The 15,722-nt window shown below is 47.6% G+C and overlaps 1 protein-coding gene across 1 annotated transcript in view; it reads left to right on the top strand.

Moving 5' to 3' along the window:
* The window catches only part of LOC307085089 (CUB and sushi domain-containing protein 3-like), a gene marked incomplete at both ends in the record, with an annotated part of 322,874 nt that overhangs the window by 120,999 nt on the left and 186,153 nt on the right, over positions 1 to 15,722 (top strand). The window contains 1 exon segment of the mRNA XM_079749759.1: positions 1,912 to 2,109. Coding sequence (XP_079605885.1) covers positions 1,912 to 2,109 — 198 coding nt within the window.

Raw genomic sequence — 15,722 nt, 5'->3', positions numbered from 1 at the left:
CTCTCCATCTCTCTTCCTCCTTCCTTCCCTCCTTTCCTCTCCCCTCCATCCTCTCCCTACCGTCCCTCCCTCCCTCCTTCCTCTCCCCCTTGTGTCTGAAGAGTTCTACAGTTGTATCCATCAAGCTGAAACAATAAGACCACAGTGGCTCCCTCTCCTCGCATCCACTTCCTGCTTTATGGCTCGTAATAGCCTGTGTGTGTGTGTGTGTGTGTGTGTGTGTGTGTGTGTGTGTATGTCTCTGTGTGGGTCTGTGCCTGTGTGTTTTTGTATGCGTGTCTTTGGGTGTGTGTCTTGGTGTGTTTTTGTTGGGTGTGTATTTTGGTTGCGTGTGGGCCTGATTGTGTGCGTGTGTATGTGTGTTTGTGCGTTTGATCACTTCCGTGCATCCTTTAGTGTTTGTGCATGATTGTGTGTGCTAGTATACCTGCGGGTGGCCTTGCAGGGTGTGTGTGTGTGTGTGTGTGTGTGTGTGTGTGTGTGTGTGTGTGTGAGATCTGCTCCACTGATCTCAGGGTTGTGAAGGTATCTTATGGGAATATCCGGAGTACCGATAAAACCACCCAATCACCTCCTCTTCATACACTGCTCTCTCTCACACACACACACGCATGCACACACACACCCACACAGGAACCACACACGCACGCACGCACGCACGCACGCACTGACACACACACATGCTCACACACGCAGACACACACACATGCTCACGCACGCACACAAACACACATAAACATACACACACATACTCGCACAGACATGCACACACGCACACACATACATGCACGCACGCACACACACACACACACACACACACTCATATGTTCACACATCCACGAACGCACAAACACACCAACAAACACACACAAGCATGCATGTGTGTATTGTGTGTTTGCGTTGTGTTTGTGTATTGCCACAGTCCGAATTTCAGTGCTGAGTGAGTGGTCTTCCACTCCAAGCTCTGGGAAATCACTGTTTATTTATGGACATTCTGAGCACTATTCCTGACCATATCTATGCTGGTTGGTTCTGAGGACGATTTGACAAAGATGAATGGTTTCACAGTGAAGCTAAAATGTATTGCTTTGACTTTGTAGACTACAGGACAGAGCTTTATGGATATTTCTACTCAACAAAACCGTCATCTGTAACCAATACTACTATTTTTATCAAATCAACATAATCAGTTTTTATACTTTTATACTTAATTAAATACCCTTATTTAAAAATATCAATATTCTATAAATATATTCTATAAGATATTCAGTATCAGGGTTTTAACCATATATCCTTCTCTCCCCTTCCTCTTTCTCCCCATCTTTCCATCTCTTCATCCCTCCCTCCCTCCCCAACCCTCCATCCCTCTCATCTTTCCCTCCCTCTCCCTCCATCCATCCTCCCCTCTCATCTCATCCCCTGATCCGTCCCTCCCTACCCCTTCTACTCATCCACCCCTCGCTCTCCCCGCCCATCCACCTCTTCCTCCCCTTTACCCCCCACCCCTCCCTCCCTCCCCCACTGCTCCCAATCTCATCCTCTCACCCACCCCTCCCTCCATCTGATCATTCGCTCATCTCCCCTTCCATCCCCCATCATCCCTCCCTCCGACTCTCATCCTTCCCTCCCTTGTCCCTCCCTCCCTCTCTCATCCCTCCCTCGTCCCTCCCTCCCTCCCTCCCTGCCTCATCCTTCCCTCCCTTGTCCCTCCCTCCCTCTCTCATCCCTCCCTCGTCCCTCCCTCCCTCCCTCCCTCATCCCTCCCTCCCCCTCTCATCTACCCCTCCCTCCCTCCATCTGATTCTTCGCTCAATCTCCCCTCTCATCTTCCTTTATCCCTCCCTCCCTCCCTCCCTCCCTCCTTCCCTCCCTCCCTCCCTCCCTCCCTCCCTCCCTCCCTCCCTCCCCCAGAGCTCCACAGCATGTCGTGTGGTAACCCCGGGGTGCCCCCCAAAGCGGTGCTGAGCGGTGGCGGGCGACTTGCGGTGGGCGACAGCGTGCAGTACAGCTGCGTGTCGGGCTACGTCCTGGACGGCCACGCCACGCTCACCTGCGTCACCAACGCCGGGAACGCCGCCGTGTGGGACTTCCCTGCCCCCATCTGTCGAGGTACGCAGACGCCGCCGAGACCTGTGTGTGTGTTTGTGTGTGTGGGGGGGATTTTGTTTGTGTGTGTGTGTGTCAGCGTGTGTGCATGTATGTGTGAAAGAGAACGAGAGAGAGAGAGTTTATGTGCATAGGACTCTGTGTGTGTGCGTCAGAGTGTTTGTGTGTGTGTGTAGGATTGTGAATGTGTGTGTGTGTAGGGTTGTGTATGTGTGTATAGGATTGTGTGTGTGTGAGAGTGAGTGAGTGAGAGAGAGAGAGAGAGAGAGAGTGTATATGACTGTGATTGTGTATATGTGCATAGGATTGTGGGTTTGCGTCAGATTCTGTGTGTGTGTGTGTTTATGTGCCAAATACAACTTCATTTGGTAAGTCAAGTCAGTGTTAGTCAGGACGTCAGTCTTACACTGTGAACACATGATAAGAAGACATTGAAAAGATGTCACACACTTATGCATGAACCAAAAAAACGGTTGGAATTTCTTTTTTGAGTGGTACAATTCAAGAGAGTTCATAGGAGGAAGTTCATTTGTGAACTAATTATTAATGGATATGGACACTTGGCTATGATCAACACAACTCATATGAAAGAGTTGGTCAGTTTATGGTCGGTTATTGGGTTCTTATAGTTAATGTATGGGTTTGTCTTGTTTTGAGACTTTTGACCATCTCAGACACAAAATTGTTCGACCAACTGTTGTGAAACAGAATTTTTGTGGACAGTACATAAAGTGTGGGTGGCGGGTGGGTTGGGCGGGCAATGGACATCATTCTAGTAGCAGTGTAGCCACCGGTCTGTCGTTGAGTCTTAGGAGAAGCTAAGCTACGAACGCAGCTCACACACACTGATGAACTCGCCTTGGACAAACGCCAAGAAAAGTATTCTTTGGCTGTGTGTGTCTGTGTGTGCACCTGTATGTGTTTGTGCACACACCCTAAGGTATTCATTTCAGGAGTATATTAGCTTTCCATCAATTATTCACCCAGCCAATCAAATGATTAAAAATGCCATGCTTTCAGCAATATCAGGGGAATAGTGTGTGCGTTTTATGCGTGCGTTTGTTGGGTTGTGAGTTTGTATTTCCCACAATAGACTTCACTAAATAGAATAAATGAATAACAGAGTAAAGTATTCATATGATCCAAACAGTACCCGCTCCTAAGATGAGTCCTACAGGTCAGGTGATGTAAATGCACTACAAGGCAGCGCTAGTTGTAGTGTACAGTGCAGTGTTTTGTTGACACTCTTAAACATGTACATGATTAAGTATATGTCTGTCTGAGTGTGCGTTTGCATGCGTGGCCTGTGAGAGCGAGAGAGAATCAGAGCCTAATATCTTGGTGCTAAATTATTCACAACACAGGAATGCCCTTTAGCATTTTTAGTGCACACACACAATTACAAACTATTGCACGTGTGTGTGTGTGTGTGTGTGTGTGTGTGTGTGTGTGTGTGTGTGTGTGTGCCTGTAGGTTTATGCGCCCCAACACAAATTCTGAATATCAAATTCAAATCAACATTCACCTAACATAAACTCAAAATTTCAGAACCAAAAAAAGGGCAAAGAAGGAGAGGGAAGGAGTCGGCAGAAACAGATAACTTCACACACAGAGGGCTACAGGAGAAGATCCATGAGGAGGGCAAGATGAGGGAAGGTTATTGTTCAAATCCAGAAAGTAATAACAGGCTCTGACAAAACGGAAAATGAGTCTGGCTGGGAATGGGAAATTAAACCACTGGAAGTGGATGCGTTGGAGGATTGAGGAGGTGTTTTATTGTGAAAGTGTGCTCTGAGTGTGTTTTGTGTGATTGTGTGTGTGGTTGCTGGTGTACTACGCATCTTCACTCATTAGTAAAGAGCATTAGACTTCTGACTGTTAAATAACTCAGTATTTCAGTAATACAGTCATGCTTGGGTGTACTTTATGCAACATGCATATGCCCAGCTCTTATCCAGCTTACATGCACTATACCCAGCTCACATGCACTATACCAAGCTCTTGTGCAATACACCCAAGCTCTCATGCACTATACCAAGCCTCTGTGTATTACCCCTTTCTCTCCTTCACTATCCCCAGCTCACGTGCACTATACCAAGCTCTCGTGCACTACACTCAGCTCACGTGCACTTTACCAGGCTCTCGTGCACTAAACCTAGCTTTCCTGCTCTATACCCAGCTCTCGTGCTTTATACTCAGTACCAAACAACCCACAGACGCGTGGCTGAATGGCGGTTGTACTCCCCAAACCCTGACTCTTTCAACCTCAAAGTCACACACACGCATTCCTTCCACCTGCACTGTATGCTCTACACCAGAGATCTGACTCCTGTGGGTCAGATCAAGGGGGTGAAATGCCCCTGCATCACCCCCCTAGGTTATCTCCTGCTATCTTCTACCTTCCACACCACGATCGATGCATCCATAATACATTGGCTGTGCAACACAGGTCCACCACTGGGGATTATGGTTAGGTGGGGTGGGTTCACCGACATGGCGGTCATGAGCTGGTGTTGCTCTGTGGAGGCCCCGGCAAAGGGATGATTTATTGATCGCCTCATGTAATATTAAACACAACGTGTTGTTGAATTATTATAGAATGAAATCTGTTAAAAAAATGCACATATTTTGCGAGTGAGGCAGGGCCCGGTGTTCATGAATATATTTGTGTACGCAAAAACACACAGCGTGCGCAAAGACACACATGCGCAGAGAGACCACAGGTGCATACAAATAGGCACATGCACAGGGACACATTAACATCCACATGAACACACGCAGGCATACACATGCGCACACATGTATGTACACGCGCACACACAAATAGTTTAGATTCTGTCTCATGGCGGGACGGCGAATGGCATCTGGTCATTACAGAGCAGGCTGAGTAGGACGGCAGGAAACAAAGTCTGGAGACCAGGCGTTGAAGGAAAGCATGCAGCTTGAGAGGCTTGGTGACAGCTGTTGCTATGGATACCTCCTTTATGCTAATTAAATAGTCTAATTGGCTGGGTTTGCTCCAATGGTGAAGCTGTCTCTTCGTCAAAGGAACCTTGCTCGTGTGTGCGGCTGTGTATATTCAAGTGTGTTGAATTTAGTGGCGTATATAGGCCACACAACTACTTGCTCTGCAAAGGCGTTATATAATATGCCTCTTCCATATTTTGCATATATTTGAATATATACATTGTTGCTACTTTAAAACTATACTATATGCATTGAAATAAGTCAACCAAACCTGGTGACACTGGTTGAGCATGTATGTCTTGTCTTGTATGCTTCTGCAAGTCACTGGTGGTCAAACGTTCATGAACACGCGCGCACACACACACACACACGCGCACTTCTCCATCTTCTGTCCAGTGCTCTGAAACCACCCCTCCCCCTTTTTAACAAGGATGAACAAAGATCCATGGGGCATGTTGTTCCAAAAGCAACATCACAAGTTGCTTTTGGATATCCTCTGCAATGCTCTATAAGCAATAGAAGCTAAACTCCTAATTCACTAATATACACTAATCCATTCTTTTGATTTCAGATCATTATGTCGATTGTACTAAATTAGTACTACTCTACAATACGACATAGAGTTGAAAGAGGGTGACGAAGTTACCTTCCTTAAACCTAAACCTCCATCTTTTTGCCCAAACAGGATATGTGTGTGCATCTGTCTCTGTGTTTATTTGAAAGCATGACTCTTCCAGTATTGTGACAGTGTGACTCTTCCACCTGTCACTGTACGTTACATTTCCTCGAAAAACATTGTTGCTGACATTAACATGATTGTACTACTTAAGATGGACTGGTCCTCCTAGTCATCTTTCTGGATGTCTAGGAATGACACACGCACACACGCAAACGCACACGCACACGCACACGCACAGACACTCTCTCACCATGGTCCCCCATGCAGTGCACTGGAAGCAGGCGGGGCCGTCAGTCTGGGGCTCCCTGCTGCCTGTGACTCACACAGACTCCCACACTCTTCACACCGCGTCAAAGGGAATGCATGAGTGTGTTTGGCGGGATTTGTCCCCATTCTTTGTCTTCATATACATATGTATGTTTGTGTGTGTGTGTGTGTGTGTGTGTATGTATGTATGTATGTATATATATACCGTATATATCCATATATACTTCTGTGCTGTGTTTGAGTATTTCAATGTATTCATGTGGTGTGCCTCATTCATTTTCTTTTCATTTTTGTGTTTGTGCGCGTGTGCTCGTACATACTGTGGATATGCCTCTGTGTGCGTGTGCGTGTGCGTGTGTGTCTGCGTGTGTGCGCGCGCCTGACCTACTTAAACTCCCGCAGCAGCATCCGACACCCGGCTCCCTCCATATCTGAAGGATTCCTCACCAAACGCTGTTCAATTCCTGAATCTTACCCCCCCCCCCCCCGCCCAACTCACATAGACACACACACACACACAGACACTCCCCACCCCCCTGCCTTCCTCCCTACCGTTCACACAACCCCTGCGCGCCACACCCCACGCGGTCTGCTCAAAGTATCTGTTTAGCTATAAATACAGCATCTTCCTCTTCGTCGTTTGGAGCTCCCACCTCATCCCCCCTCCCCCCTCCCCCTTACCAAGGCGGGTCAAAAGACGTTTGTCTCACCACGCCCATCGCTACCAACACTGGGATGAATAATAGATCCCAGCCGCCGGGAGGGAAATGACGTGGGCCTCGTACTGATCCACTGGTTCGGCCCCTCGCCTCAGGTGGGAAGGTATTTTTGGTGGCCCGGGGTGTAGGGACTCATATCGTAAGAATTTGGGGTATTTATGTCACTTCCTGTTGTTTTATCCGTACCGTAAGGGCGGTACAGTACAGTCATGTTATCGTGACATAAATGACCATGGAAATCGAGTGGTGTAGAATCACAACGCCCTGAATAACATTATTCAGGGGGGAGCCCGTGCTATTTAGTGGGCTGGCAGCAGATGCTTGCCTACAGGGAGATTTACAGGTAATTGAGATACACGTCATTAGGGAACAGGTGGGGTTGAGGGACTCTTTCTCAAGGATGCCTTCTAGAGGTTAGTCTGTAGACCTTGGGCACAATGCTGCTTAGGATCAGAAATAAGCCTCACGTAATGCCAGATGTGATTTTTGGTCGCTTTTTGATAAAAGTCTCAAAACGTTTGTAATGTTGTAATGTTGAATGGTTGTGGTCAGTTGTGTGTCAAGCTCTGATATTTGGGGCAAGCTTGCTAGTGCATCGCTTTGGCCGACAAACAGTATGTGTTTCTTTATATGTCCACCGGGACGCTACCGGTGGACCAGTCAGGTCATTTTATTGTATAGCCCTTCATCACAGTTACAGCCTCCAAGGTTCTTTACAGGCCAAATATTTATGACACCCCACTGACAACCCTAGCCCCCCCGAAGGGCAAGATAAAACTCCCTTAATCAACAAGGAAGGAATCGTGAGAAGGAACTCAATTTGGGTGATCCCTCCTTCCAGGGATAGTAAGGGTTGCAATGGGAGCCAAAATGGACATTCAAAGTAGTATTAAGGGCAGAGGTTTTAAATGCAATGGAAAAAATTGGAAAATTGGAAGATTTGTATTGTGGCCAGGCAACAAGTCCCGATCACCACAACACACTAATACAGAGGGAGAATTATGATTCGATGGGGCAGGGGGGGACCAGGAACATGTAGGGAACCTCTAATCTAGTACCTATCAACAGCAGGGGTCGGCTATTGCTGGCTTAATGGGTCAATTTAGCCGTAATGGAAGCTGAGGGCCATTCCTAGGCCATAATACAAGGCCATACAAGAATTGACAAATGTGTATGCAGTGCTCTCCTGTGCTGTCTATGGCTCTCCCTCCTCTCTCTCCCTCTCGGATACAGGGTATATACCGGTGTAGTCAGTGTTTGGGCCTGCTCTTGTTATTATCTGGCTGATGGATCCCTGTGGAGGTAAAGCTCTGCTGATCCCAGCAGCTGGCCTCACGGATATGCACACACCCACACATAGTCACACACAGGTACACACACATGCACAGGTGCACAGCGCACAGTATTTCAGGACCGTGTGTTCCCACTGGAGCAAGGAATATGACATATTTTCTACCATAACATTTCACTCACCCCTCCTACTCTTTCTCCCCCTTTATCCGTGCCCCCTGTCCCCTCGCCAGTGCATTCAACCCTCTCTCTCTCGCTCTCACTCTCTCTCTCCATCCGCCCCTGTGCGTTCATATTGTCTCGTCACACCATTTACATCGAGAGGGAAAACCTCTAGCGACTGCCCCATTCGTTCCATTCGTCTCTAGCCTGGCTCCCAGAAAAACACGAATGCAAGCTCCTGTTTCCTTTGCTCCACAGATAAGGTCTGGCTCCCATTCCCCCTCCTGCACAAAGATTTTTATCTTGCGAGATAGACCGACCAATCACAACTGTTGATCCAATATGACGCGGGATGAATTCGATGACGAGAGAGGAGCGCTTTAGAGGCATTTTAAAAACAACAAAGATGGTGGCCGCTGATGTAGAACAATCTGTTGATCAAGTTATCGACACATTATCAAACAAACTGGAATGTATATTTTCATCAAAAAAATTAAAAACAACCACTTAATGCGTTTGTTTAGAAGACAGATGTCCCTGACGGTTTTTTTCGTCGCTCAGTGCAGCGTCACCCGTTTTGCTGCTATGATTGGTTACGGTCCTATCCATTGGCGTCCAGAGGCATTTTGGTCTGCGCCCCTTGGTGACGCCCCATGGAAATCGCAAACCAGCAGAGAGGTTCCAGACTAATTGCAATTGGCGATTCCTCCGGCGATGTCAGGCTCATGCGTTTCCATGTGCCTGTGACTTTAACGGATCCTCATTGTCCCTGTCTGCCTGTTACAGGCAGTTTACCCCATGACCACGCAAGGTGTATCCATCGTCGCCCTAGTACTCCCCGCTTGACTCCTCACAGCAGGGGGTTGGGTCGCTGGCACCGCCCAGACAACCACTATTACATGGAGTGTGGATATCAGACGAACTTTATCGGGGCAGCCGCTCATTTGGCATGTATTTATGTAATTTGGTGTTTATTTATGTAAATGATCATCGCACGAGTCTGGTGTGATGCGCGCAGGAAGGCTTCTGGAACTGTGTTGAGTGTAATGAGTGTTCTCCTTCTCACATCCTGTGTGCGTCTACTCCGTTCGCTCTCTCTCTCTCTCCTTCAGATCAATGTAGTACTGTTGTAGTGACACTTAGAGGTCCCTTATCTCCTCCGTGCAGACTTGTTATATCCTCCTGCTCTCCTCCTCCTCCTCCTCCTCCTGCTCTCCTCCTCACCCCCCTTCTGTCCTTTGCTTTGCTGGTTTTTCTTGTCTTGCATCCACCACTCGCTCCTCTCCTCACCTTGCCTCTCCCCTCCGGTTGTTCTCCCCTCTCCTCCCTGCCCCTGTTTACTCATTGTACTTCCCTCTCCTCTGCTATTTTCTTCTCCCCTTCTTCCTCTCCAATCCTTTCCACTCCTCAAAGTCTCGTTCAGTGATCCCCTCTCCTCTCCTCTCCTCTCCTCTCCTGCTCACTGCTCCCCTCTCCTCTCTTTCGTCCCCTCCCCACTCCTATGCACTGCTCCCCTTTCCTCTTCTCTCCTGTTCACTGCCCCTCTCTCCTCTCCACTACTCTCCTGTTCACTGCCCCTCTCTCCTCTCCACTACTCTCCTGTTCACTACCCCTCTCTCCTCTCCACTACTCTCCTGTTCACTGCCCCTCTCTCCTCACCACTACTCTCCTGTTCACTGCCCCTCTCTCCTCACCACTACTCTCCTGTTCACTACCCCTCTCTCCTCTCCACTACTCTCCTGTTCACTACCCCTCTCTCCTCTCCACTACTCTCCTGTTCACTACCCCTCTCTCCTCTCCACTACTCTCCTGTTCACTACCCCTCTCTCCTCACCACTACTCTCCTGTTCACTACCCCTCTCTCCTCTCCACTACTCTCCTGTTCACTACCCCTCTCTCCTCACCACTACTCTCCTGTTCACTGCCCCCCTCCCCTCTCCACTCCTCTTCCGTTCACTTCTCTCCTGTCCACTCCTGTTCCTCTTGTGTCCACTGATTCCCTCTCCTTGAATCTTCTCCCCTCCCCTCCTCCTTTCTCCCTGACCCCTCCCCTTGTCTCCCTTCCCATCCTTTTCTCTACCCTCCCCTCCTCTCCCCACCCCCCTCCCCTTTTCTCCCCCTGTACTCTGCTCTGTCCTCCTCTGTCCTCTGAATCTTGGTTATTTTGACACTGATGATGGGAGCTGTCTAAACTTTGGTTAACAATGACAGATGAGGTTTCGGTTACAGTTCATTTTCAAATATTAAGCTGTGCTCACATTGTTGCACAATAGGCTGATACGGCTCTGCACACGCTCTGTAATTCCTTCTCCATCCCTCAATCTATCTCTCTGTCCCTCTCTGTCCCTCTCTCGCCCTCTCTCTCTCCCTCTCTGTCCCTCTCTCTCCCTCTCTATCCCTCTCTCTCTCTCTCTCTCTCTCTCTCTCTCTCTCTTTCTCCCCCCCCCCTTCTGGTGGTTCTATTTCTATGCCACTTTAAGTAACCCTGCCTTTGGCAGACACAAAGGAAATTGTAGAGGTTCTTTTTACATGTGTAAAATATAGTTATTGTGTTCATTGTTTGTTTAAATATCCATATGTGAAAAGATGATCATTTGGATTGCAGTAAAGAGATACACATAAAGGGTATGTGCCGGTTGAGTAGGATGACGGTTCAGTGCAGCCACGGGAGGGGGTGTAATTGCATACTTTTGAGCGCGGGAGAGTAGTAAAAGGAATAATTTGCAATGGTAGAGCCAGGCTGACATTTCAGTGCCAAAAGACTTTCAGCTCTCTCGCTCTCACTCTCTCCTTCTCGCTCTTGCTCTCTCTCGCTCTCTCGCTCTGGGTCTTGTGGTCTCTCTCTCGCTCTCTCTCACTCTGGCTCTCACTCTCTCTCCCTCTCTCTTCCTCTCTCTCTCTCTCTCTCTCTCTCTCTCTCTCTCTGTCTCTCTCTCTCTTTCTTGTTGTTATCCCTCTGCAGTGTGATTAAATTGAAGCACGCCCGTTGCAAACCCCAACTCCAAAAACACCTCCACAGAAAGTAGTGCCGGTGGCAAACGATGGCAGTGAGCTGTGGTTTAATGTACTGCTTCCTTTGTGTTGTTTAAATACGACGGTCTACCGACTACGAATTCCACAACGATGACTGCCAGTATAGTCTTGGTGACGTTATCACATGTTGAATGACATGGGATATGCTGGTCCATCCCTATCGGGGCTTCAGACCCGAGAACGCTGGTCCGGTTCCGACCTCGATTAGTGGTTGGCTTGACTCCACAACACACACAAACACACACACCCGTAAACAACAGGGATTTAAACCCATTTAGTGCAGAAACAGGCTCCGTCTGCTGGCTGGTTATACACTGCATGTTAAATAGGTGCAGCCAAGCCAAGACTCGCTATAATTGAGCGCGAGTTAATCCCTACGAACTTGTCCTCCAACCCATCCACCATCTCCAAGTAGCCGCAGTGCTAGCTGTGTGCTGCAGCCTGCTCCTCCACAAAGCCCCCCTGCTCCACAGGGGGGCTACCGCTAATGAAGCCACTCTAGTGGGGCTCGGCTCATGAGCTTGACGTGGGCACAGTGGAGGGTCGGGTTGGCTCGGCGTCAGTCTGATATGCCTGAGTACAGTACATATATATATATATATATATATGAGGTATACTTAGTGTTCCCACGTAAGACAGATGAGCTGTCTAGGCTTTAAATTGGGTCTCCTATAGTTGATTATTTCAATATGTGATAGAGCGAGAGGAGAGAGAGTGTACACTAGGATAAGAAACTACACAATGCTAAGAACTGTAAGTTGTACGGCCTGGCACTTATAGTTCTTAGCATTGTGTCTTTTATTATCCTAGCTATCTTTGTTGTACACGGGGAATGGGTCAACCTAGAAATTGTGCTCCTCAACAAAATAGTGCTTGGCACTTGTTTCTTTGAATATCTTTACTGTAGCGACAGCAATATATCATTTTTTCTCTTTCTTCTGACAAATGTACTTGCTCAAAGTCGCTTTGGATATAAGTGTCTGCTAAATGCCCTAAATGTAAGTGTAAATGTCTGTGATGCTGGGGGTACTCGTTACAATGTGAATGGTCCCAAGGGGTACACGACTGTTAAAGATTTGTGACCCACTGATGTGGATCAAAGTAAATAATCCAATTATAAAATGTAGGTATTTTTTATGCATTAGCCCCCAGGAGTTTGCTTCTGTATTACTGAGTGACACATGCCTGCTAAGGTAAACAGACAACTATTTCGTCCAATTACATAGCACCATTGTCAAATGTAACTCATAGCACATTGATTGACAGCTCGCTTTGGTTTTTGAGGGATTAAAATATCAAGGCGAAGTGTTGCTCTCGCCAACGCGACAAGCCCTCCCACTTTCTGAAGGCCTTCCGCTCATACCTCTCTTCCTGTCCTCCCCCTTCCTCCCCTGTTCATCCCCTGTCCCCCTCATATCTGTTATTTTGACACTGATGACGGGAGATGTCTAAACTTTGGTTAACAATGAAAAGCTGAAGAGCGCTTTTTGTAAAGCATTGTCCCGCCCCAAGCCTCGTGGTTTTATGCAGACACCTCATGAAAGACGTTTGAGAAATACTGCCTGGCTTCTGTCGGATAGTGCCTGGAAAGACGGTGGAAGAACTACCCTTGTGCTCCGTTTCCTCCCCCTTCTGGTACCATCTGTCTGCCCCTCAGCAATGTGTCCACCGTGCACTTTTTCTTGGCGCTCAGGAGCGTGCACAAGGACACGCGCTGCAGAGGGTGGTCGTGGGAATCGTCTTCGACCTGAACCCTTTTGAGGGTAGATGGTGGATATCCTGCATGTAGACAGAAGAGACATGCGGTATACGGACAGAAGTACAGTCAGGTAGACAGAAATACAGTCAGGTCGATTGAAATACAGTCAGGTAGATAGACACATAGATAGAAATACCATCAGGTAGATAGACAGAAATACAGTGAGGTAGACACACATATATAGAAATACCGTCAGGTAGATAGAAATACCGTCAGGTAGATAGAAAAACAGTCAGGTAGACAGAAATACAGTAAGATAGAGAGACCGAAATAGAGTCAGGTAGACAAACAGAGATAGAAATACAGTCAGGTAGACAGAAAAACTGTCAGATAGAGAGACAGAAATCCAGTCAGATAGACAGAAATACAATCAGATAGACATACACATAGATAGAAATACAGTTAGGTAGATAGGCAGAAATACAGTCAGGTAGATAGACACATAGATAGAATTACAGTTGGGTAGATAGGCAGAAATACTGTCAGATAGAGAGACGAACACATATATAAATACAGTCAGATAAAGATAGACTAACACATATATAAATACAGTCAGATAGAGATAGACTAACACAGTCAGATAGAGAAAGTAACATACATAAATACAGTCAGATAGATAGACACAAGGATATAAATACAGTCCTACATATTGACCAAAATGCAGTCGGTAGGCAGAAGTACAGTCAGATAGACAAAAGGGTAACAATACAGGAAGAGATAGTCAGGGTGAAAGACAGACAGAACCTTGTATCTCTGTAGATGACAGAGTGAGAGAGAGAGAGAGAGAGAGAGAGAGAGATGGGGCGAGAGACAGTGGGTTTGTGCTCCCCCAGGCAGCAGCAGGTTTGTGTCAGGTGAACTTTAGTTAACAGCTCTGTGAGTGGTGTAATAATTTGTTTACCAGGATGGCTTCATTTCCTGAGAGCTGGCTGCTGACACCGCTGCCACGAATTACTCACTCACACACCCTCACAGCCCTGCATGTGTGCCAACATGTACACACACACACACACACACACACACACACACACACACACACACACACACACACAAAGGAAACAATGTAAAGAGACGGAAACACACATGTAGAAAATAAACAAAGAAAAAAACACACACTTTCTTGGTGGATCTCTAGCATTTGCACAGAATTCCATGCAAACAGAAAGCACACACACACACACATCAATGTACCTCGTAGCGATAACACACACGCAACACAAAGAGGTACACACACAAGCACATGCTGTTGTCAGCAGCGTGGTCTTTAAGCCACTAAACGATTTAGCGTGGCAAACAATGTCCCACTGACTGATACCGTGTGTATGTGTGTGTGTCTCTGTGTACGGTGTGTTTACATGGGACAAGCCCCCAGCCAAATGCAGTACATTTTAGAGGTGGCAAGTGTTCTCTCCTCTTCCCTCTCCTCCCCCATTTTACTCTTCTCCTCTCAATATATCTCTCCCTCTGCCTCTCTCTCTCTCCCCACCCCTACCTCTCTCTACCTCACATGCCATTTTAGAGCCAGCCTTTTCATTCATCCGAACCTGGGCTGGTTTACAGCCGGGCAGCCGACCATAAACATCCCATAGTGTCCCGCGGCGGTACCTTCCAGAACCCTGAATCATACCTGAAGCCCTCCTCCAATCAGCAGCCGGCTGTTGGCTGTCCTCGGTCATTGAAATGGATTTGAATTGGATTTCTATGGCGAACATGGAAAGACGTGATCTGCTTTGAATGTATGGCGGTGCCTGTATTGAGCTTCAGGTTGACAGTATAAGTCCCAAGGGAAACACACATCACAAGGGGTTTGCTGCATGTCACATGCCACACGGGCATCCTACCGTGGCCACGTTATACAAACTACTCACGTATGTTTACCCTGTTCCGAACATAAACAGGCCTTGTATCTTGACCCATTCTGTGTGCGCAAGAAAAAGTATACTTTTACTCAGAACAGGAAGTTACTGGGTAAAAAGTCGTTTGCGTGTGTGTGTGTGCGTGTGCGTGCGTGCACGCTCACACGTACAGTATGTGTTAGAAGTCGACTGAAGGAAAGTCTTGTGAGAGGGGTCTTGGTGTGTGTTTGTGTGTGTGTGTATGAGTGTGTGTGTCGTTGTTTGAGTGTGTCAAGATGCAACCTGTCTATCTCACCGTGGATAAGGTAAGGGGAAGCACAAAGACAAAAGGAGCAAAGGCATTGAGATTAAACATGGAGAGGCTATGAAGATTAGTCACGGCTACTTAGCGGCAGCCCCGTGACAGACGTCTGTTGCCGCGACGACCGAACAATGGTCGCGGCTGCCATGACAACACCGGACCTTTTGCCTGTGTGTGTGTGCGTGTGAAATGTGTGGTGGAGTAATGAAGGACTGTGTTATTACACTGTCATACTGGGGACATGACTGGTGGTAGTATAATGAGGTTATAAAGTAGGTCTATACACACAGTACAGTAATGGTCACGTGGGGACGCAGATATGAAGGATGGAGTCATGGGAGGGAGGATGTGTTAGTTAGGGGGTGGGGGTGGGGGGGATCTGCATGTGTGTGTGTCTGTTTGAGAGAGAGCGGGTGCATGTGTCTGTCCACGTGCTCCACTCATCGTGCAGGGTTGTGTCCTCAAAGTTACAGCAGACAACGTTGCCATGGAAACAGAATCAGCTCACATACCTACCAGCAGTTAGAGTTTAGTGATATGCTGACACGACTCTCCCTCTCTCTGACTCTCTCTCTCTCCCTCT

This window comes from Pollachius pollachius, assembly GCF_949987615.1.
Source record: "Pollachius pollachius genome assembly, chromosome: 13".
Classification (NCBI taxonomy): Eukaryota; Metazoa; Chordata; class Actinopteri; order Gadiformes; family Gadidae; genus Pollachius; species Pollachius pollachius.
This window is presented reverse-complemented; position numbering and strand designations above follow the sequence as displayed.